Here is a 25928-nt window from a genome sequence, read left to right on the forward strand (position 1 = left end):
CCCTTGCCGCCTTACGTCCACTACGGATGACTTCCCTCGATCTCGTGGATGTGTGCAGTAACGCGTCTTGAAATGGCTAGGTAAACTGACATATCCATAGTTGTCACTTCAGACAAGTACACTTGAAATACAGTTCCATATCTGACGTACCCCTGTGTGCACTAAAATAACGAACATTCATAATTTTTCTTATGTTTAAAGGGTACTCTGTAAGTCTTAAAGTACAATATTTACAGATACACGTGGAAAACATGTCTCTCCACTCGTGTGGAAAAAAAAAGAAGAGAGAACATATTTTCATTAAAACAGCTTAGCCTGAATAAAGACCTATTGAAATATGAAATCTATGTCTCTGCTCCAAAGGCAGATTATATTTTCACGTTTTAGTTTATTAATACATGAAGTTTAAGACATTGATCGCAGTATTAACTGTTACAAAATTTGCTTCTTAATCTGTTTCAATATCATATATTTGGTCGAAAATATTTATATATAAGCTATATATATATACATATATATATACGACCAATAGAACACTTTCACATTCGTTATCGTTGGAAAATGTTTAGTTCATACTTTATTAAGATTTCAATTTCACCTATATGGTTAATATATATACTCCTCTTTGTTTCTGTAATGTATCTTTTATTTTGGAAAAAATTTACTCACTTTACGGCTGGTGAGCTTTTCAGTGTTTTGCAAATCAAAATATTAGCTACATTTTGTGAGAAGTTCAGGAACGGCGCATTATTGTCACCAAATCAAAAAATATTATATAATATATATGGAAGAAAGATGGAACGAGCGAAAAAACGGGTAAGAGTATCGCTGAAGAAAGTTTATAAATCACATTTTGAGCCCAGTGAAACCTTATAGTTAATGTGTCGGGCTGCTTATTGAGTAGTCCAAACTTCGTGACGTGCCGTCGTCAAACACCTACGGCAGTATCGTCGGCTGTGGGAGCATTGTTCGCTTCAAAGAGAAGGAAAATGCTTTTGTGGAGAAACGTAAGTAGTTAACATTTATTCAGAAGAAGAAGGGTAAATTATGTAGCATTGTAGTATTTATTAGTAACCAAAGTTTTACCTTTAACAGATCTTGATCTAAAAATTCCACTAAAAGCATTTACAATACTACTTAACATATTCTCTTCTATTTAAAGTACATATCCATAACTAACATACTTTAGGGCAAAATGTGCTGACATTCTATTCAGGATACATCAAAGTTTTTTGTTGTTTTTTTTCTTACGCCCAAATAGAAACTCTTGCTACACACTCAAGCATCGTGAAGTCAGGTAAAGATTGACGCATGCTCAAACCATGACAGTCTTATTAATACAAGAAATACTTGATTACTTACACAATACCATGTTATTTCGGATTATGTCAACAATTAAACACGTTACACCTGAAAATACAGGGAGGCCTGCAGGTGTGTTAACACTTGTGTTATCATTTTATTTCTGAGTGTGTAGGAACACCAGTCGAGACAGGGTTTCACTGCCTTGTTACATACTTTTTTTGGTTTAATCCAATTCTAGTAGTATGTAACAGATGTGCAATACTTCTTTCTCTAAACAAGTGCAAACAATTTAGTCAACAAAATCTCTGTATAACTAACGATTTACGAAAAATCCGAAAAATCAACAAAGGTGAGTGTAATGCGAATTTCATTACATACCGAGCACTTCGTTGTTTGTGTCTAAATAAAACATTGAAAACGGTCGCAGTCAATGAAAACACAACAAGCTGCCAAGCTAATCGGACTGACATGAGTAGCTTATTAGCTCCTGTATTTCAGTTTGTGCAATTAATCATTCTCTCAGCGATGGCAGTGCGAAGTCGGAAGTAACAATTTTCGTTTGGGCATGCACGTCACACAGAGTTTGCGCAGCCGGTGCCGAAGCGTGGTAGCAGGTCGTGTGCTATCAGAATACTCCTCCCTGTCTGCAAAACGAGTAGGCACTTTTTGCGTGTGTACAGAATAGAGATTGAGTGATGTAATGCAATAAACAATTTCCCGATCAGAGATGCCAAACTTTATCGCACTATGTTTAAGAAGTTATTCAGCTCTTAACTCGACATTATGATACTTATTTCTCGAGGTATCAAGACCTTTTTTTTAAAAAAGAGATATTCAAACTGATTTTTTAAAATACACACAAAACTACCAAGAAAACCATCAGGTGAATTTCACATAACCATGAGTTTTTACAAGTTAAAGAATTTAAATATTTTACTTCTAGTCACATTTTGTCAGTATACAATGGTTGCCTGTGAGTTTCGAACTCCGCAACTCAGATTGGACGGTGACCTGGTATTAGGGGGACTATTCCCTATGCACGAGGCTTTAGGAGAAGATAATAGACCGTGTGGTTCCATTAAGGAAGAGAAGGGTATTCAGCGATTAGAGGCCATGCTTTACGCTTTAGATAATATCAACCGAAATGCATATCTATTGCCTAATATTACTCTAGGAACATTCATCTTGGATACTTGTTCTCTTGATACCCACGCTCTGGAACAAAGTATGGAGTTCGTGAAGGCATCTTTGACCCCCTTGGACAATTCTCAATATCAGTGTGAAGACGGGCGCAAGCCCCTTTGGAACCCTCAAAAACCTGTTGTTGGGGTTATAGGAGCAGCTTCTAGTTCTGTGTCGGTGATAGTCGCAAACATTCTACGGTTGTTTAAGGTGAGGTTTTGTATACGTCCGGTAGCTGAGATTATTTACTTTAAGACCTTTGGTAATTATTAGAAAGTTAATTTTAACTTGTTCTCATTTCATACGGAATTTGTTCAAGTAAAAAGAGGAAAAGATATATGTAACTAATAACGTGGATCAGCCACCATTACAAAATATTTAGACACGTTTTTTTTATTATAAGTCAATACAGAAACTATATCTAAGTAAGTCAACATCGGATAACGTCTTCAATGATACTAGAAGTCAACATGAATCCATAATTGCATTTAACTATTAGAAATCGCCAGAAGATTCACGTATTTCCACTAACGTAATAAAATTAAATAACGCTTGCTTTGGGTTCAATACCTTCACATTATTTGTCACGGCAAGTTTCAAGTAATCGTAATGATTTTGTCACGGCAAGTTTCAAGTAATTGTAATGATGTTTCAAGATTTATCTATTTAGTCTAAAAGTGTGACGTATTCATGACGTCATATTACCTCCTGAGAATGGAGAAAAATAAAGCTCTCTGTGACGGGAAACAGAGGAGAAACGGGAAAAATCATGACCCCTATTGCAAATTTATATGCACACAGGATAAAAATTTCGCGAAGTTGAGGGTTGCACATAGCGCAATAAAAACATTTTTAAAGTATCATATAAGGATGAGTTTCATTATTGTATGATGATGGTTACACAACAGTGCACAATGTAACATGTACATATAATGTTTCTACATTTATAATCCCTATCTTCACACCATTAATGTGTATGATAAGCTCCTTACATTTATTTATTCTCTTTATACGAACCAATCAGTACTTGTAACAGTTAAATATTTTGAAGTATTTTCAGAAAAACAAGTTTTAAAAGTATTTTATGCCTTTTTTTATCCATAAGCATTTTTATAATGATGCAATTTCTGTTTCAATAAATTGGTTTCATTGTGATAAAACGTGCGCATGCTTTCTTACGATAAAATAGGAATAATTGGCCCATTAGATCAAACAGCTTTTTGTATTTCAGTGAAATATTTTTATTTCTTCGTAATAAATATCTCTAAAAATTGGAAAAAGACAAAGTTAGTGCGTTTTACTTTTCTTTTGTTCCCTTGTATATAATATAGAAATGCTATTCAATATTACCTAAGTTTCAAGTGTTTAATTTTTTGGACCTAAATTTGTACATAAATAATTAAACATAAGGAACACTTATGAGCAGCACTTTGAACAAATGTGTACGAAAACTTCCTTATAATACAAAATTGAATATTGACTCTGCATATGTCCCTCGGTGAATCAGTAGTAAATTTACTCTACTTATTACAGCCAAATAATATGAAAATAGATATTTTAATAGCAGATAAGTCTAATGTTTCTTATCAGTTCTTATCTATTAATCAGCAGAAATTACCTAAAATATTACGATTTGTTTACTAACACTAAAACTGCGCATTTAGTCGAAAGTTTGGTTTGTTTTGAATTTCGCGCAAAGCTAGCTACACGAGAGCTATCAGCGCTAGCCGTCCCTAATTTAGTAGTGTAAGGCTAGAGAGAAAGCAGTTAATCATAACCACCCACCGCCAGCTTTTGGACTACTCTTTTATCAACGAATAGTGGGATTGACCATTAGTAACAACGCCCTCACGACTAAAAGGGCAAGCATATTTTGTGTGACGAGAGTTTGATCCTGCGGCAAGTCGAGTGCCTTAACAACCTGGCCATGCCGGGCTTTAGTCGAAATGAAAGAAAAATAACAAAGCACAAATGTCTGTACTTAACAGCTGAGAAGATATTAATTTTGATAATATATATTTTGTATAATAAATTTATATTTATCTTTTGTACTGCTTAGACTAAGAGTTCTTTTCAATTGGGTTAGGAATTCTCATCACTCAACATTCGTAAAATATACCGATAAAGTTGTGTTCTAAATCAATACAAACCTTTTGCAATTTCACAGTAACACAGATAGCGTTTCCCAAGTACAAACCTGTGTAAACTATAACGCAACTGATCGTTGTAGTTATATAAACACAAAAATTGTGTATGTGTTCTATACAAATGATATGTGGTTTTATGTATTTTATTGAGATATATTTTTGTACTATGAAGTCGTATTTTTATTATGTGTACATAGGTTACACAAATTTCAACATAAATACTGTTGCGCATCAGTTTGTTTGTTTTTGAATTTCGCGCAAAGCTACTCGAGGGCTATCTGCGATAGCCGTCCATAATTTTGCAGTGTAAGACTAGAGGGAAGGCAGCTAGTCCTCACCACCCATTGTCAACTCTTGAGCTACTCTTTTACCAACGAATAGTGGGATTGACCGTCACATTATAACGCCCCCACGGCTGAAAGGGTGAGTATGTTTGGCGCGACGGGGATGCGAACCTGCGACCCTCAGATTACGAGTCGCACGCCTTAACACGCTTGGCCATGCCGGGCCCGTTGCGCATCAGCTAACTCATTAATTAGTGTTCTGTTTTGTTAGCTCATAACGACTGTGCTGTTTTGATCTACATCTTGTGTTGTAGTGATTCGAACATCAGAAATGTATTCTACAAACAAGCTTTATAGCGGTTTGTGTATGTAACGTTCATTGTAAGGCTTAAACACAATAAAGTATCAATATTATAAAAATAAATGCATGCACAACAAATATTAAACAAATCGTACGTGACAATGACACAGCACGCTGATTGTAATACGATTTAACGACGTGACGGGAAAATACTTTTGAAATAAGTTTTATAATAAAAGAAGATAAAACAAAAGTTATTTATCCAACACAATTTTACCGCCTTATAATGAACGTGATTAACACCAATGTGAATTCACAACACTTTCAAAAGAACCTTCCTTCTGTGACTCAGACGTTTCACAAGGTATTTAACTGTACAATTTGTATACCAACTATTAAGACATTTCTTGATGACGAGAAACCCACTTGTCAAACTGAAGACGATCTAGTAAGGTCGAAACGTTGTTCTCTGCTTATCAATAAAAGTGTTAATACCCTTACCAGCCGTTATGAGATACATTGTTAAGACTTTTGTTTAAATGCTATCATATTTCGCAGTAGAAATATTAGACACATAAGTCAACAGCGTGAAAGAAATGAAGAATAAACCAATGTGTTGTTTACGTTATTTTTCTTGTTGACTACACACATATCTTTAAATGTATCTTCTGTTCTCGTGCCTTTCTCTTTCGGTGAGGTCCGGCATGGCCAGGTGGTTAAGGCACTCGATTCGTAATCCGAGGATCGCGGGTTCGCATCCCCGTCGCACCAATCATGCTCACCCTTTCAGCCATGGAGGCGTTACAATGTGACGGTCAGTCCAATTATTCGTTGGTAAAAGAGTAGCCCAAGAGCTGGCGGTGGGTGCTGATGACTAGCTGCCTTACTCTGCTAAATTACGGACAACTAGCACAGATAGCTCTTGTGCAGCTTTGCGGAAATTCAGAAAAACAAACTTTTTCGGTGAGACGAAGTTCCTGATTAACAAATCAATTCTTCTCAATTAAGGTGCATGACGTCAATAGTTGATTGAACCATCAATGAAACTTGCACTCTAAGGAGAAAAACATGTGGATTGCTTCTGATACCAACGAGTGCACCATTCTTATTGAAAAGAAGTGAACTCGCAGCCTCAGAGGTGTAAATGTAGAGCAAGAAACGATTACAAATTCTGCTAGTATGAATGATATACCTTTGTAAATGGTGTAGAGATTTATGTTCTATGTGAAATTTAAGAAAAACAATTGCTAATATTTTAATTGTTATAAACTTATGAAAATAGAGCTTTTCAGAAAATAACAACTTTTCAAAATGTACACATTAAGAAACAAAATATGAATTTTAAAAATATTAGAAATTAATTGTAAGCACGAATTTACATTTTTTATTTCCTCCTATATAATTTTTTTACATCCATAAACGTATAAGTGATTGTGCTAGGAAGTAAAAGAAGATACCATATGAAAACCATAATATTATGACTAAATAATCTGAAGTATAGTAAGATAGAAGTTAATTATGTTTTAATGTACAAGGGATTACATACCATCTGAAGTTATTTTAATAAGACATGTTGTAAAATGTGTGCCATCAGAAATTATGTAGTAAAACGTAAGTTGTATGAAATACTTATGATTAAAAGTTCCCTATAATAAATCCTGAGCCACCAAAAGTTCTGTAATAAGCCAAATGAAATTAGAAAATCTGTAATAAAACATGTGCCCTGATAAAATGTGCCATCAGGTGATCTGTAACAAATCAGGTGCTGTAAGGAAAGCTCTATGAAACCGTGTATCATTAGAAAACCTGTGGTAAACCATGTTCCATAAGAACTCAAGTAAAATATGTACCATCTGTAGTAAACCTGATCTTCTCGAGTTTCCTTAGAAATTAGAAGAAGTAATTTCTGTTCCATTTAGTGATAAAATAAGAAAGAATTTGTACTTGAGAGAAAGAGACAGATCGTGCATTTATACAGTCATGTGAAAAAGTTAGGACATCCTATGATAGCCTGTGTATTTTTGTAACATTTTTGGATATATAGATATTTAATCTCAATTTTAACAATACTGAGATATTATAGGAATATAACTAAACAAGTAAAACTGAAGAAAAGACTTTTCAAGATCTTCTGTAAATGTAATTCTACAAAAATGCATATTCTAACTGAGGAAAAAGTTAGGACACCCTACCCCCTAATAGCTAGTGTTTCCCCCTTTGGCTGAAATAACTGCAGTGAGACGCTTCTTGTAGCCATCTACCAGTCTCTGATATTGGTCTGAAGAAATTTTCCCCCACTCCTCAATTTTTTGTGGAGAAGCCCTCACTTCTCCTTTCAGCTGTGAGATGTTTGAGGGGTTTCTTGCATGTACAGCCCGTTTCAAGTCACCCCACAGCATCTCAGTGGGATTAAGATCTGGGCTTTGACTCGGCCATTCCAGGACTATCTATTTCTTAGTTTTCAGCCAGTCCTTAATCATCTGTCCAAAGAACATTATTCCAGAAGTCCTGGTCTTTATCCACATTCTCTCTGGCAAACTTCAGTCTGGCCTTGATGTTTCTCTTAGAGAGCAAAGGTTTCCTACTTGCACATCTCCCATGCAAGTTAAACTTGTGCAGTCCCTTTCTGATTGTAGAGGCATGCACTTTCACACCAACAGTAGCCAGAGCCTGCTGTAGGTCCCGTGATGACATGTTAGGGTGTTTGGAGAACTCTTTTAGCATCTTGCGGTCTGCTCTCAGGGTGAACTTGCTTGGACGACCAGACCTAGGCAAATTAGCAGTTGTTTTGAAAGCCCTCCATTTGTTGACTATTTTCCAGACAGTGAAATTGCTGATTTCACATTCTTTTGGGATCTTTTTAAATCCCTTACCAGACTCATAAGCTGCTACAATTTTCTTTCTGAAAGCCTCAGACAGCTCTTTCGCTCTCACCATGGTGCTCACTCTCACTTCAACAGTCAGGAGCACACCAAACTAAATGTCTGAGGTTTAAATAGGGCAACCCTCATTCAAAATGCTGAGTAACGATTTTATAATCATGTGCACCTGATGTGATACACCTGTGTGTGAATTGAGCCATTTTAAGTAGGAATAAATGTGGGGGTGTCCTAACTTTTTCCTCAGTTAGAATATGCATTTTTGTAGAATTACGTTTACAGAAGATCTTGAAAAGTCTTTTCTTCAGTTTTAATTGTTTAGTTATATTCCTATAATCTCTCGGTGTTGTTAAAATTGAGATTAAATATCTATATATCCAAAAATGTTACAAAAATACACAGGCTTTCATAGGGTGTCCTAACTTTTTCACATGAATGTATGTGTAAAAAGAACAGAACTTATTCCTTCCATAATTAAGAACTGAACATAAAATATTAACAGTCTTTGCATACAAGGTAATCACTAATTAATTGCATATTTTCTGTCGAATGAGTTAATTAAATAAGATATTCTTTGCATCCTATTGGCTGAGCCTATAATAGAACAAATCTGAATTACGGTTTTTCTTTTCTTCATATCATGTAATCACTAAATAAGGATGTAGTCATCCTTTGAAAGACCTCGAGCTTTTAAATTGTTTACTGAAACTCCCATTTTATTCTACTACTGCTCTTTCATTTTGGGTCTCTGGTCTTATAGACCAGAGAAGGTCAGGTCTGCTTGGACTTTTTCCTCCTGTCTGTGCTATTAATTTGTTTTCTGTAAGGTTGTTTAAGTTACATGTGGGTAACTTAAATAGCACTATGAGAGTGAATGTATCAGCTTTTACTGAATAAAAATTATTATAAAAATAAAACATTGTTTAATTATTGAAGTAACAACGTTAAATTAGTGTGAGTTTTATTGTCTGGTAATAGGTGGCCTTACAACATTTTTATTTCTTAAATAGATATTAACGGGAGAGAGGTACTTAGGCCTATTTTCATCATGTATGTAATGCCGATCAAGCTCACATGCTAAATTATTTTTGCCAATTTTACCAAAGTAATTTAAAGAAGTATGCAAGAGTTTATTGGCCATGGCATGAATATTTGCATATTTGTGTATGACTTTTGATGAAATGCTGCGAGGAACTTTGTATGCTGTAATAATAATTGAGTTTTGTATTGTCTATAATTCAGGGGTGGCTAAACTTGCTTAACGTAAGAGCCACATATGATAAACTTCAGATTTTTGAGTTTGTTTCTTCTTAAATTTCGCACCAAGCTACTCGAGGGCTATCTGCACTAGCCGTCCCTAATTTAGCAGTGTAAGACTAGAGGGAAGGCAGCTAGTCATCACCACCCACCGCCAACTCTTGGACTACTCTTGTACCAACGAACAGTGGGATTGACTGTAACATTATCGACCATGGATGGATTTACAAGAAAGGAGAAGCAGGGCTTCAGCTTATGCTAGTCCTTAAACATTTCTAGGAAATTATCCAGCAGTCCTTGTAATTTATCTTTGTATTATTCCAGTTTGTAGTATTGTATTTCAATATCAAAGAAAGTATTTACTTTCCTTTTGAGATTGGGAAAGTAATTGAAGTTTCTTGACAATATGCTTTGAAAAAGTCTTATTTTATTCTGAAAACTGAAAATTGTCTGAGTGCCAACTTGAGAATTTATAGATGATTCATTATATCAGTAAGAAACATTAGATCTTGCATCCATTCATCATTTTCCAGTTGAAGATAAAATTTTTTTTTTTCTTAAAGAAAAGTAATAATAGGCTCCAACATACCCATAAACCTATTTAAGACATTACTGGTTAACAGTCACCTCAGAATGCATTAGAGAGAAACATTACTGGGTTTATCTTCAAGCAGCAGTTCTTCGACAAAAGTTTTAAACTGTCGGTGGGTCTTCCCATTTAAGCGTATGAAATTTACAATTTCAAGACCAAATTTTATAACATCTCCATATTTAAAGTAACTGGCTGTCAGGTGTTCATGATAAATAATACAATGAACAGGGAGAAACTCTGGAAAGCTGTGATCACTTTTCATAAATGCAATTAATCCTACATCTTTCCCACCATAACAGGTGCTCCACCTGTTGCAACACTGACGAGTTTATCCAGTGAAATATTAGCATTTATTAATGCTCTTTCAATCGCACTTTTAATTTCAACATCACAAGTTGTTTCTTTTAGTGGAACTAAGTCCAACATCTCTTCTTTCACAGTTACATCAGAGGAAATATAACGCACAAATACCGTCAGTTGTGTGCTGTCTTGTATGTATGTCTGTAGATTTGTCAAGGGCTAAGCTAAATGTAAGGAAATTATTTCAATCAGTTTGCATTTTGCCTGCAACATCAGACACTAATTTGGATGATACGTCTCTATGTAGTGTAGCATGAAGCTGGTGTTTGTGCTATTAATCGCTGAAGTTTTGTGTTATATGGATCTAACACTGCAACAACTTCAGCCATGTTCTTCTTAACAAATTCCCCATTAAAATATTGGAGTTTAGCACGAGCAATATTCCATGATGTAAGAAAACTTACTTCAGTTGTAGTATCAACTTTCTTACTGAACGTTGTCAACAGTGTCTGCTGTCTATTTAGTGGTGAATCTAACACAGTTAGCTTGTTTTTACGTACTTCTGTTTTAGGTGGATAATCAGACGAAAAGTTTTGAGATTTGTTTCATAGTGGCGTTTCAAGTTACTGGCTTTGTAATGACTGAGTAATACATTATAGATAAGACACAAAGGTTTAACTTCTTTATCAGTGAATTTAAAATCTTCCTCACACTCTGGATTAAAGTATCTGTTTCATCTTCATACTTTCGCTTCTTACAAGTTGATGATGCTATCTTCCTTCACAAAATTTTCACAGACATTTCTAAAAGGTTAAAGTGAAAAGAAACAATAAGCTCCAACACGTGCAATGCAACCAAATTTTACAGCGACCAGTATCATAATAACACTTCGCTAATTTCACTTCCCGCAACACAGCCACACACGCCACAATCACACGATTACAAGCCACACCCACTAAAACTAACATTGTCAGGACCAGCTTGTATGATTACTGATTCTCCAGCACAATTCTTCTGGAATCCTTGCTGAAATGTCTTTAATCCCTGACTCAAATCTAGCATTAAAATTATAATTTAAGTTATTAAATATATTTACTCACCATGAATATTAAACTTGCGATTTAATCCAGTGGACTCTCAGTTTATACACGGTGAATAATTATAAAGCTTGAAATTTTTTATATACCTTTTATATTAACTGTGATGCAGAAAGGTGCTCAGCCAACATATTTACGCGAGCAGCACATTATATGTCAAAGAACCTGTTCTATATTGTGTTTATGTGTTTAGGTGCTATATATTTAACCATGCTGGACATACACATTCTACGCTAAGTCTTATGTATGTTTTATAGATTTTAATTGTATTCTCTGGTGAGGTTCCTTGATTTTTACCATTTATACTTCTTGCAAAATTTGTACGTTTCCGAATTCTGGTTAGTGTATTATTTTAATACCCAGTTTTTGTCTCTTGAAAATGCGCATGAACTATACTATTAAAATGCGCATGCGCGTGTATACTTTCATATGAGCGTTAATTTTTCTCTTTTTCGAATATTGATTTTACTCATAAAAGGCTTAGAGCAAGTGGACTAATATATTTCGGTGTCTGTAGTTTTTTTTTATATAATATTCTAGAATCATGTGTTTAAAACAGTATTGCTGCAATAAAGGTACTACTTTGACTACAAATGTTTTGCTGGTCTCTGCTAGTCTTACCTATAAAACAACGGGTACGAGTTCAAATGTAGTTCAAACATATTCTTCGTGATGACGAAAAAACCCACCTGTAGAGAAAAATATATATGTAAAAACGGCTGGTATGGGTTAAGAAAATTTTTTTATGTTGAGGAGCAAACAACGTTTCGACCTCCTTCGGTCATCGTCAGGTTCACAAAGAAAGAAAGAAGTAACTGACCGATAGCTGACCACATGTTTGAAGGAGGCTGTGTAATTGAGGGTAGGAATTATAGTAATTAATAATTTTAGTGAAAATAATACGTTATCGCCAGAAAACATTACTTGTTATGTGTCTGGTATAATTGGTAACTGTCATGTGAAATAGAGACAGATTCAGTATTAACTAGGGACAAAAATTATTTCTTTATATATCCTCTATTCTGGTCTGCTTGGTAAATATTAAATATTACCTAAAGATGAGGATTATTTGTAATGTATCCACTTCTCTGGTCTGCATGGTAAAGATTTATTATTACCTAGAGATAAAAATTATTTTTCATATATCCCCTATCCTGGTCTGCTTGATAAAAATTCAATATTATCGAAATATGAGAATTATTTTTCATATATCCCCTATCCTGGTCTGCTTGATAAAAATTCAATATTATCGAAATATGAGAATTATTTGTCATATATCCTTCACTCTGATCTGCTTCGTAAAGATTCAGTATTACCTAAGGATAGGAATTATTTGTCATGTGTCTCCTAAACTGATAAGTGATACAGTAACAGGTAAAGATTAAATCTTATTTAGGAATGACAATTATTATTTTTGAAAATGCGTTATGCTCAATCAAAGCCTAGGCATAACCAGTGAACGAAGCATGAGCCGGAGATGTTTAATGACGTAATGCAGTAGTTCCCATTCTTATTGGTCTGAATCACCCTTATGCACATTGCATGCAATCAGCGCGTACGTACCCTGTCTTGTATTATAAAATGTAGAAGTGAACATCCTTGTTAAACAGAAACTGTTGTTTTAGTGAGAATCCCGGACAAGAAGATCTCTCACAAGTGTTGCAATACCTACTGTAATACCTGTAACAACGAGTTAAATCTGTCACAAGTGTTGCAATACCTACTGTAATGCCTGTAACAACGAGTTAAATCTGTCACAAGTGTTGCAATACCTACTGTTATATCTGTAACAACGAGTTAAGTCTCACAAGTATTGCAATATCTATCATTATACCTGTAACAACACTGAATTAAATGGCTTATCTTCACAGGAAACCAAGCTTGGCGAGCGCCTTATTATATTTGGTTTACCTCTAAGGGGAACATGCTTCCAGGTTGGGAACTAATAAAGTTAAACCTCGTGGCAGAAACTACTATTCACTAACAACGCACGTGAGACAGATTTAGGTAAATATCTTCTCCTAACAAATTTCCATACCTAAACATTAAGCTGATTTTAAACATAGGTCGTCTTAGTTAATCTTCTTAACAGTACAAATTCCTTATTTATTTACTTTTCTTGCTTTTTTTTCTTTTTGCGCAAAGCTACACAATAGACAATCTGCGCACTGTCCACCACGGAGAATCGAATCCATTTTAATTAGGCAACACTACCTGCAGTGCATTATTCAACACTAAACATTGAGAACTGCAAAAGTAAATTGTTAACATTGTAATATATGTCACTGTTACCCATAATCCAAGGTTGACACGAAGAACCCTATCTCGATATTACCATCTGTATTCTACAGATAACTTAAATAAAAACCATATTGGTTCATCAGCTCCTCCAATCACAGAAACCTTGTGCTTTGTTTAAAGAGGTATGTCCTTCCAGATAAATGCTTTATTATAAAATTCGCAATGTTAGTAGTTCGTGAATGCAAGTTTTTCAATAAAAATTGATACGACAATTCTTATGGATGATTTAAATTATCAAGCGTCCATTATAACGAAATACAAAATAAACACAAAAATTCAACTGCTATCAATAAGCATATCTGAGGCCGTCGAGGTAATCTAAAAAAAAAGAACATGTCGCTATTGTAGTTAAATTACAAATATTAAATTAGACAATCTTTCGTAAATTAGAATGTAATTCACAAATGAATAGACTGCCCAAAAACAATCAAAGTTCATAAATATTATGTAACTTGTCTGTATCATTTCCAATACTATGTTATTTGTACAAAATTAAATAGCTCATGGACCACATTTAATAAAACGAACTAAATAAAGACTGAAATTAAGTATATTAATTATTTTTCGAGAACCACATTGGGCAAAAGAACATCCCGTATTATCAATACTATTTGAACAAAGCAAGGTACTTATACAGATCTGAACACAAGTAATTCATTTAGCAATGCAGCTAAGTTACTATAGTTGGGACTATGCAACGTCATAAAACAAAATACTTTAAAGACTAGAATCACAAATCGTATACATGAAAAATTATTCGGTCATGCTAAGATGCAATCAGGCTAATTGAATCACTCCAGCAACAGGATTTGTAAAACAAATCAGATGTATTGTTGCTGCTGGCCGTGCTTCCAGTATGCTGTCGTTTGAGAATCCGCTACATGTAGAAACATGTAACGCGCTCGCTATTTATATAAACAAAAGTGAGCAAAATTATTCCGAGTTTCTTTGTTTGTTTTGTTTAATACACGTACTAGTCGTCGATTGCAATAAGTTTCCTTGTGTTTAAATCATAAACCACTTTGTTTCTTGTGAATATTTATCAAATCTTCCATGTTTATCACATTACTGGACATCGTTTGTCAAGGGACAGCATAATAATTTAATTACAACATTGTAATGTATGTATTTTCATTAGGTATTTGTAATATAACTTTAACAGCAGTTTTGTACGTTGTTGTATACATACTCAATGTCTTAGCATCACTGTTGCTTCACGTTCGTGGGGCACCACAGTGACACAGCGACATGTCCATGGACTTATAGCGATAGAAACCGGGTTTTCATCCCCGTGGTGGGTAGAGCCCGTTGTATAGCTTTGTTCTTAAGTTAAAACAAATATAAAATATTTACCTTCGTGGGAAATGTGAAAAAAAAAAATACTGAGTTGTCTCAAATATATTGTTGTCATTGGTCGTAAGCTTAGGGTTAGATGAAGAGTGATAGTTGGAAACGTCATTCTTCATTAAATAAAAATATAAAAAACTTTGCGATTGTTCGACCTATTACTTATCTCTTTTACATAATTATCGGGTTGTACTACGCCCTCTAAATATGTACTTATTTTAATTATGAAAATTGTCCTAATAAGAAACAGAATCGCAAGATTTTGAAATTAATGGATTTCTGTTGTTGTTTTGAATTTTGCGCAAAGCTACTCGAGAGCAATCTGCGCTAGCCGTCCCTAATTTTGCAGTGTAAGACTAGAAGGAAGGCAGCTAGTCATTACAACCCACCGCCAATACTTGGGCTACACTTTTACCAACGAATAGTGGGATTGACTGTAACATTATAACGCCCATACGGCTGAAAGGGCAAGTATGTTTGGCACGACGGGGATGCGAACCTGCGACCCTCAGATTACGAGTCGCACACCTTAATCCACCTGGCCATGCCGGGCCCAAATGGATTTCCAAAGTGTGCTAATTTAAGGTTGTTATCATATTTGTGTAAAATTAAATAATTTATCGTGCAGTTAATTCTGTGCATTAACAATTTTTCCGTTGTAACAATGGGACAACGGCAAATCTTCGGATTTATAATGCCAAAATCAGGGGTTCGATTTCCCTCAGTGAACACAGCAGATAGTCCCATGTGGATTTACTATACGAAAACGCACACGCACACTTTTTGATTATAAGTTTTATGGCTTTATGATGTATCTTGTGAATGGGGAGCATATAAATATATATATATGTACACCTATTTTGAAACGTCAGTAAGAATATTTAACTTAATGTGTACTAATGTTTCATGCGCCTTTCCGTGTGTTTACACAGTTTTAAGTGCCTACACATAATGTTCTTCCTTATTTATGTTCAACTGTTATTATACCACAATTATTGTCACTACGATCCCAAACTTCTTAAACATTTACAGTTAAGTGTGGTCATTTATTTCTACCAGTATGTGTTAAAATTTGAAAAATATAAAAATATCAGATTATTTTATGTGTTGAATTAAAATCATATCAAAATGAAGAAACAACATACCTAACTGTAAGCAATACACTTCCTGACATACCTATAACAAAACTAATGCAGCTAAATAGGCGTTTTTGTACGTGCTAAAAAACAAGTCGATAGAAAGTGAAGTAAAAATGTCATTAACATTACAGATATAGACAGCAGGTCGTTTTAAAGATACAAGGTCTTTATTATAATAAATAGTTTGTTAGTAAATAATGGCCCGGCATGGCCAGGTGGGTTAAGGCATTTGACTCGTAATCTGAGGGTCGCGGGTTTGAATCCCGGTCGCACAAAACATGCTCGCCCTTTCAGCCGTGGGGGCGTTATAATGTGACGGTGAATCCCACTGTTCGTGGGTAAAAGAGTAGCTCAAGAGTTGGCGGTAGGTGGTGATGACTAGCTGCCTTCTCTCTAGTGTTACACTGCTAAATTAGGGACGGCTAGCGCATGAGCCCTCGTGTATCTTTGCGTGAAATAAAAAAAAAATATTATAATATATTGATTCATCAGTTGAGAGCCCAGTTGTCTTAGCGATATAATTTTTTTTATAATATATTGATTCACCAGTTGGGAACCCTCAGTATTACTGACATTTTCGGATGTAGTCCCAGCAGTATCTCATGATATAACTGCAGAACATAGTCGTAGGCCTAAATCTGTAACAGTTCGGTTGTAGTTAAGATACGTGGCTGAATCATGTTTTTCTTGTATGTAGGTTTTATGATAAAACTCCTTAGTACCAGCAAATCAAACAGTCCCTAAAACACACAATAATTCTTTTTTAAAAGCATCAGAGGTGTCGCCTTTTAAAGCCTTTTATAATTCAAGCATTGTCACTCTGATCGGTCGTCATATCCTTTCTGTAGCCGACAATAAAATATTATAAGATTTTTAGCACTGTATCCCCCCTCCCCTACTTCATTATAACTTCTGTATCCTTAGTAGTTCTGAAGTTGTAGTTGTATTTTTTAGCTATATAAAACTCTAAGCCTGTCTACAGCTATCCATAATTTCGAACTATTGATACGAAGCAATTAGTCATCAGCACCATACCACTCAGCTTCCACGTTAATAAATTGACTATCATACTTATAACGCACTCACAACTTAAACTACCCGTAACATTTCTATGCTATCACGTAGATCTAAGCCAATCCGTGGCTGCTAAACTTATATTCTAAACTAGCGGAAATTCACGAAAACGTCTGAAATTTTCGTCTACTATTGTCTCAAGTTCTACAAATATGTACATCGAAATATAAAAACATTTTATGTTAATTTGGAAAGTGTTGAAACTAACAGATACAGGTAAACAAACAAGTATATAAGATAATTGGACATTTGATATTTTCAACTTGAACAGCAACGAATGTAACATATAAGCTAATCTAACAAACAAAGTAACTTAGAACGCCATCTTATGTAACACTGGTTTAATATGACAGGTCAGAAACTTTAGAACGACACCTAATGAATTAATCAGACAGGTTAGAAAACGTAGAACGGCATCTCATGTATAACCTACGAGTTAATCGAACAAATTACAAACCTTAAGTTAGATCAGAATGATCCCTAACCAGCCAACAGCAGCCATCACCTGCAAGGCTAATTTAACTTATAAGCAGGATTTGCTGTCACTTTTGTAACTTTCTTACCGCTAAACATGGACTATATTCAAAAATATATCGGTAGACATAAGATAAGACGTACGTGCATTAAACATGGCTCTGGAGGCTACAGTCTGTATTACTTCTCATTCATGCAGTTCAAGCTGCAGTGGATTATGCTTATGGACCTTTGTCGCTCTGGCAATTGGTCATCGACAGAGAAAAGACTTCTCTTTAACCCACCCATTGTCTACCTACTTTCTTGGCTATAACTTCCTTCAAATAAACTTCAAGCACACAAAAGCTAGAGTTACGAAGAAAACGGTACTTGTAAAGAAAACAAAATATCCTTTAATAACTCGTTACGATTTACTGTGTCGTAATTGCATGTACAATACTCTCCATTCAGATATGAATAGCAACTGCAGTAGTAAGAAAAATGTTAAGAAATACTATGGAGCTGAAAAAAAAAAGAGAACAAATAGAACGTAAAACAAGTGACCAGTTATTTCTATTAAATAATAATAAAAGTCGAAACTGATAACGTAGAACAGGACTTTTCTTTTAACCAGAAGAAAAGGGGTTTGAAATAAATTCCATGTTAGACCGCATAAACACACTCGCAGATAAAAATATCTCTGTACAAAAAAAAAGAAGAAAATTCATGATGAACATGAATCTTTCACCGCTATGGTAAAGAAAACATTAAATGTCAAATACGCTTTGATTATCATAATAACAGTTAGATTAAGTCATGACATAAACGAAACACGTTGATAAAAATTTAAGACAGGAAAACAGTTGTACTGTAAGAGGAGGATTTTTACCCACATACATTAAAAGATCTCTCGCAAGTGGAATGAATTATTATGTTCTGTCATTGCTGCCTTAGGAAAACATTAGGATGCAGTGATATTCAAGATTACTGAGACATATTAGGCTAATTATAAACGATAGATAAAATAATAGAATGTAATAAACGTCCTTGAACCAGAAGTTCACAACGGATGACAAGGGGCATTTATTAACCTTTGATACATCGCTAGGCATTACATGAAACGCATACGCATCATCTGTAGCTCTGGATCAGTAGTTTCAAGTCTGACGTCTTAATTTAAGCATGGATGTGTATTTTTATAAGAGGGTTTGTTTGTTTTTGAATTTCGCGCAAAGCTACACGAGGGCTATGTGCTCTAGCCGTCGTTAATTTAGCAGTGTTAAGACTAGAAGAAAGGCAGCTAGTCATCACTACCCACCGCCAACTCTTAGGCTACTTTTTTACCAACGAATAGTGGGATTGATCGTCGCATTTCTAACGCCCCCACAATTGACAAAGAGAGTATGTTTGGCGTGACGGAGATTCCAACCAGCGCCCCTCAGATTAACCACCTCGCCATGCACCTCGCTAGTACAGCGGTAAGTCCAAGGATTTACAACGCTATAATCAGGGGTTCGATTCCCCTCGGTGGTCTCGGCAGATAGCCCGAAGTGGCTATAAGAAAACAAAAACACACCCACCTGGCCATGACGCGAATTAACTCGTAAACTATACAGAATGTGTGTATAAAGCGTCGATTCACACAGAAGAAATGTGTGAAGCGTAGATTTATACAGAAGGTATGTATAATGCGTGGATTCATACAGAAGGTATGTATAAAGCGTGGATTCACACAGAAGAAATGTGCGAAGCGCAGATTTGTACAGAAGAAATATGTGAAGCATGGATTAGCTGCATACACAGCACAATAAAATACGATTCATCACACGAAATTAACAAATTCTTAACAACATGCAATTACTTAGTTTTTCAAAACTCTAAATCAAAAGAATAAATTTAAAACAAATAATCCTAGGGGAAACATGTCTAATAAAAACTAACATAACAGAAACCTGACTCTACAGTAATCAGTCTCATACTTCCACATAGCAAACCCCTCTCCCCCCAAAGTAGCACGAAGCGGTATGTTTCCAGACTTACAACGTTAAAATTCAGGTTTCGATACCCGTGTGGGCGGTGCAAAGATGGCCTATTCCAAAGCTTTGTGCTTAACTTTAAACAAACAAATAAAGCATAAAAATGCTGTATAGACTTATAACAGAAACACATAATTATTTTATTACATTTCCATAAAATACCTAAAACTGTTAAATACCATACAACACGCTAAACAGACATTCTGAAAAACAAAAATAAAACTTAACCTTTGTAATTCTTGGCAGAGAAAACGGATGAGTAAGCACAATCAATCCACTGTTCAGTGATGTTAATCAACAGTGAACGTGTTTCTTCTTTCATCTAAAACTGTATACATCGTTCGAAAACACCAACGCCATCCATCTAGAATGTCTGCTAGTTCTGTTAAATTTAAAATTAAGATTTTATTTGTACGAAACAGTTTCATTTTTGACTTACTTGTTTCGCATATCTACGCTATGCTACACAATTAATCTGTGATGTTTTCTTACTAAGCACAAAGCAACGTAAAGGACTATCTGTGCTATACCCGCAAGGGGTATTGAAATCCGGTCTAGAGCAGTTCATATCTGTAGATATACCGCTGTGCCACTGGAAAGTGTGCTACACATTGTTTGTTTGTTTTGAATTTCGCGCATAGCTACACGAGAGCTATCTGCATTAGACGTCCATAATTTAGAAGACTAAAGCAACTAGCTAGTCATCACCACTCACCGCCATCTCTTGGACTACTCTTTTACCAACAAAAAGTGGGATTCATCGAACATTGTTACTTCCCCACGGTTGAAAGGGAGAGCATGTTTGGTGTAACGGAAATTCGAACCCGGGACACTTTAACCGAGAAAAAAATGTAGCAAGTCAACAGCAGCCATCGTTTGTTCTTGAGCTAATACAATTTAAAGTGTGTGACTTGAGAGTGACTTTTATAACCTAACTCACCAAGGTCCCCAAGTGCAAACGTGAATTTTTTTCGATAATGCGACGGAGACAACAAAATTTCTATTTTATGGACTACTAAACACGTGCCACACGCGGTCCGCGCAAAATATTTCACATAATCAAACAATTCTTATGAAGCGAAACGTCTCACTTGTATCAAACTCTTTTCCATTCTTAGTGATCAGGAAATAATTAAAGGAGCTCATGACAACATTTAGTTACATTAACATTTACTTAACAACAACAGAGTGCGATGTTTAATAAGATGGCGAAGATTGTAAACCTAATTTGATTTCGCGTTATGTAATGACTTGTGTAATGTTCAAGTTTCTAAGTTACAGTGTGTATTGAAGTAAATTCCATATCAGAATGTTAAGTATCTTGATTGAAAATATCGCTATTTTATGCAAGTACTAAACATTGTACATCTTTCCTTGCTGGTAATGTTTATTTTATTTTTTAAAACGATTTATCTCACCGCGGGAAACAAACTTGTTCGACGGTGGCTCGGCGATACGTTTAAGGGTTTACATGTAAAAACGGCTCGTTTGGGTTGAGAAAATCTTTTACGCAAATTTGTTTGTTTGCTTGTGTTTGAATTTCGCACAAAGCTACTCGATGGTTATCTGTGCTAGCCGTCCCTAATTTAGCAGTGTAAGACTAGAGGGAAGGCAGCTAGTCATCACCACCCACCGCCAACTCTTGGGCTACTCTTTTACCAACGAATAGTGGGATTGACCGTCACATTATACGCCCCCACGGCTGGAAGGGCGAGCATGTTTAGCGCGACGGGGATGCGAACCCGCGATCCTCATATTAGGAGTCGCACGCCTTACGCGCTTGGCCATGTCAGGCCCCTTTTACGCAAAGATTTGTTTGTTTGTTTTTGAATTTCGCACAAAGCTACTCGAGGGCTATCTGTGCTAGCCGTCCCTAGTTTAGCAATGTAAAACTAGAGGGAAGGCAGCTAGTCATCACTACCCACCGCCAACCCTGCGCTACTCATTTACCAACGAACAGTGGGATTGAACGTAACATATAACGCCCCCACAACTGAAAGGGCGAGCATGTTTGGCACGACGGGTATGCAAACCCGCGACCCTCAAATTACGAGTCGCACGCCTTAACACGCTTGGCCATGCGAACAACAGACAAATAACCAACATTTGGCAAAAACTAGTAACAAAATATGACATTCCAGTTAATACTAAATTTATTCAAAAACCAGGCACAAAACTGAGGTCTATACTATGTAAAAACTGCATTGACAAACACCACACCAACATTATTTATAAAATACAATGCGATAACTGCCACGATTTCTATATTGGAGAAACAAGTAGAAAAATAGAAACTAGATTCAAAGATCACAGAAAGTCACCTTCACACGTTTTCGAACACTTCAAATCAAATAAACACAACATAACCATAGAAACACTCAAATATTAAATAAAGAAACAAACATAAACAAACGCAAAATTAAAGAAGCCTTACTTATACAACAACTCAAGCCCAAAATAAACCAATACAAAGGAACACCTTTATACCTATATTAAAAATAATATAATAAATTATAATAATAAAATAAATAGTATAAAATTATATATTCAAACATCTAAGCACGCCCTCTACATTCCGACATTCGGTTACACAAACTCTTTCAAACATGTGGCCAGCTTCCAGTCAGTTACCTCTTTCTTTCTTTGTGAACCTGACGATGACCGAAAAAGGTCGAAACGTTGTTCGCTCCTTTACGTAAAAGATTTTCTCAAACCAAACGAGCCGTTTCTACATGTATATTTTTCTTTACAAGTGGGTTTTCTCGACATCACTGCTTGAGGGTTTATAATGCTAAAATTTGGGGTTCAATCCCAGGGATGGGCATATTTACAGAAGGCTAATTGTGTGGATTTGCGTCATGAAAGAAGGAAACCAACATGTGATGACTCGTAATGTAACGTTACAATAAGAATCAGTTTTCAAAGTGGGTTATATTTTTATTTTCAGAATCCTAACTTTAAGTTTTCAAAATGTGTTAGACAGCCTGACAGATCTCTCTGCAATTTTTTCGTATGCAGTAAGGTCGCTTGAATTAAATTATTTCACTAAAAATACGTTTTATCGTGTCGTGCGAATCATAAATAGTTATAATTTTCTCTCTTTCTAGACTAGAATGACTACTAGGTGTGTAACAGCTGTTCGTGACGACAACGATGCAGTTATAATTTGCACTTTTAGATGGCAATTGAAACTCAAGATCACAAGAAGGTGTCTTTATTTCCTGCTATAGCCTCGAGTTTTGTGCTTAAGCACGAGCAGTCTCCGCGAGAAATAGAACTAGATCACTATCCTTTGTTCTATAAATAGAATGAAAAGTTTTTATGTTTCGCAAGTACCCTAAAGTCAGCTGAAGGTATTGGGTAAGATATAATCAATACCTCTTCATGTTTTATGGACAATGAGTGCCTCCTTTACTTTCAACATAATTCATTCAAAACCAATTGACATTTCAGAGTTACTTATATCAAAAAAGAATCAGTCGAAAATGGTTTAATTTTAGGCTCTAAGTCTCTTTTGTTTTTCTCAGAATACAGTGGGTATGCTGTCATATCTTATTACAGTTAATAAATGTAACTGCTGTAGTTCTGTTTTCACAATACAATGTATCACCAGCAAAGTTTACGTCATGACTGAACTCAGGTTATTTGAGCTCGGAAAACGATGCAACTCTACATCCAATTCATCATAATCTAGTGGCGTGTATTTTTTTTTGTATTTTTACAAATTATAGAATAATGGTGTATTATCAACATATCGCAGATACATCAAGAAAAAGAGCTAAAGCAGCCAATGCTCATTTGAAAAATCAAGTGTTAGGTTTTACGTACATCACTTTGTATATGCAAAAGGTGTCACAATATATTTTTTACGACATAAGCGTAAAGATACATAATGGTCTGTCTACATTATGCTCACTGCATGGATCGATCCTCAAAATTTATTGATGCGCTTTGACAGTCCAGACGGAGTTTTACTTCTACAATTACTCGAATCGATAATTTGATTATTTAACATTCATTGGACGCTCCGAGTTTAATTATGCGCAGTGGAAGGTAAGGAAAAAAACGTTTTTTTTTATTTGAAACCAGGCTATTCAAATCGTTAATGAGTAAAGTGTTCGCGAATTTTAACAGGATTTGTTTTACGATTTGACATTTTTCACGGACACTGATGAATGGAGAACTCACCCGAAATCGGTAGCACTCAGAGATAAGTAGTGAACTAATTTACAGATTTAATTTCATACACATATTCGAAACCTTGAGCAGCTTGTGTACAGGATAATTTAGAATAATTAAGTTGTAGCATTAATTGTACATTTTTATAAAGTTATATTTAAATATTGGTTCTATGTGGCGAATAAAGATATGCTAAAAGCACCACCTACCTCTCAACCCTTGTGCCACTCTTTTACCAAGAAATAGTGGGATTGACCGTCACATTATAACGCCCCCACAGCTGAAAGGGTGAGCACGTTCGGTGTGACGGGGATTCAAATCCGCGACCCTCAGATTACGAGTCGAATGCCTTAACTATCTTTCCATGTCAGGCCGTGCAGTTTAGAAAGTTAAACAATATAATCTATTTGATTTAGATTACTGACAAATATTATGATTAGAAATTATTTTTGTTTGCATTATAAGTTGCCAAATTCACTGTCTGAAAGTTATTGTTTTGATAATTTATCTAACTTTTAGTTTGAACGCTGTCTACACAAACATAATAATGATAGTAACAACTTAAGGCATTTCATAACACAAATTAAGATTTAAAGACTGCCTGTAAACATGCGTTTTGAAGGATATAAAATTAAGATCAATATGTTTCCATTTATCACACGACTCGTAAACAATTCAAACCGGAACTCCGTGTAAAAGTGACTATACAACGTGTGTAAATAAACACAGCTTTCAATTTATAACCACTCGTAATTTACGTCGTTAGAAAACACTAAAACTATAAGTTTGATATCGCTACAAGAATCAGTTGCATTACTATTAACATAAGTTAGTGTTTGGGAACACATTTACTTTTTTGTAAAATAACACGTCTTCATTAATTCACAAAACAGTTTTTTTACAATGTTGCGTATTTATCAGCAAGAAACATATGAGAACAAAGAAGTAGTGACTTATTCTAAAAATCATTCACAAAGGATACTAAAAATACCTAGGATTCTAATATTTTCTGAGCAATACAAACTGTTGTTGACTTGGTCGAGTTTTGGGAACGCTTTATATCTGTATGTACAAACACATACATGTATCGCATCAGCATTATCTATCCTTGTCGTCAACTTATCATCATGGTGCCCAATGTCTATAGTAATAGTACCGAAATGCACTGGGGATATTCCATTTATCAGACAAAATCCAAACCCTGATGTTAAACTAGTCAAATAAAGTTACGAAACTAAATGTTAACACCTACAACGCCTCTGATCTACTGCCTTTAGCTGCCTATAGTCAATTCTGAAAGGCAGTTACCCTTAAGTTGAAATAAAGCCATCATTCTAATTAAACAACCAACCTCCACATTTACAAAAAAGGTATGAAATAAAACAATAAAATATTGAATAGAACTAAATGTAATTACAAGATGTCAAATAGAACTATAAAATATTGAATAGAATTATATGTAATTACAAGATGTCAAATAGAACTATAAAATATTTAATAGAACTAAATCTAATTACAAGATGTCAAATAGAACTATAAAATATTGAATAGAACTAAATGTAATTATAAGATGTCAAATAGAACTATAAAATATGGAATAGAACTAAATGTAATTATAAGATATTAAATAGAACTATAAAATAATGAATAGAACTAAATGTAATTATAAGATGTCAAATAGAACTATAAAATATTGAATAGAACTAAATGTAATTATAAGATATTAAATAGAACTATAAAATATTAAATAGAACTAAATGCAATTATAAGATATTAAATAGAACTATAAAATATTGAATAGACTAAATGTAATTATAAAATTACAAATAGAACTATAACATATTGAATAGAACTAAATGTAATGATAAAATTACAAATAGAACTAGAAAATATTGAAGAGAACTAAACGTAATTATAAAATGTCAAATAAAATTATTAAATATTGAATAAAACTAAATGTAATTATAATATGTCAAATAAAACTATAAAATATTGAATAGAACTAAATGTAATTATAAGATGTCAAATAGAACTATAACATATTCAATAGAACTA

The 25928-nt window shown here is 34.7% G+C and overlaps 1 protein-coding gene across 1 annotated transcript in view; it reads left to right on the forward strand.

Moving 5' to 3' along the window:
• Positions 1-1957: 1957 nt before the first annotated feature.
• Positions 1958-25928, forward strand: part of LOC143243961 (metabotropic glutamate receptor 3-like) — a 61694-nt gene continuing 37723 nt past the window's right edge. Inside the window, exon 1 of the mRNA XM_076487838.1 lies at positions 1958-2697. Within this exon, the coding sequence (XP_076343953.1) occupies positions 2206-2697 (492 nt within the window). The 5' untranslated portion in view covers positions 1958-2205. The remainder of the gene's footprint in view (positions 2698-25928) is intronic.

The sequence above is a fragment of the Tachypleus tridentatus genome, chromosome 2 (assembly GCF_004210375.1).
Source record: "Tachypleus tridentatus isolate NWPU-2018 chromosome 2, ASM421037v1, whole genome shotgun sequence".
Lineage (NCBI taxonomy): Eukaryota > Metazoa > Arthropoda > Merostomata > Xiphosura > Limulidae > Tachypleus > Tachypleus tridentatus.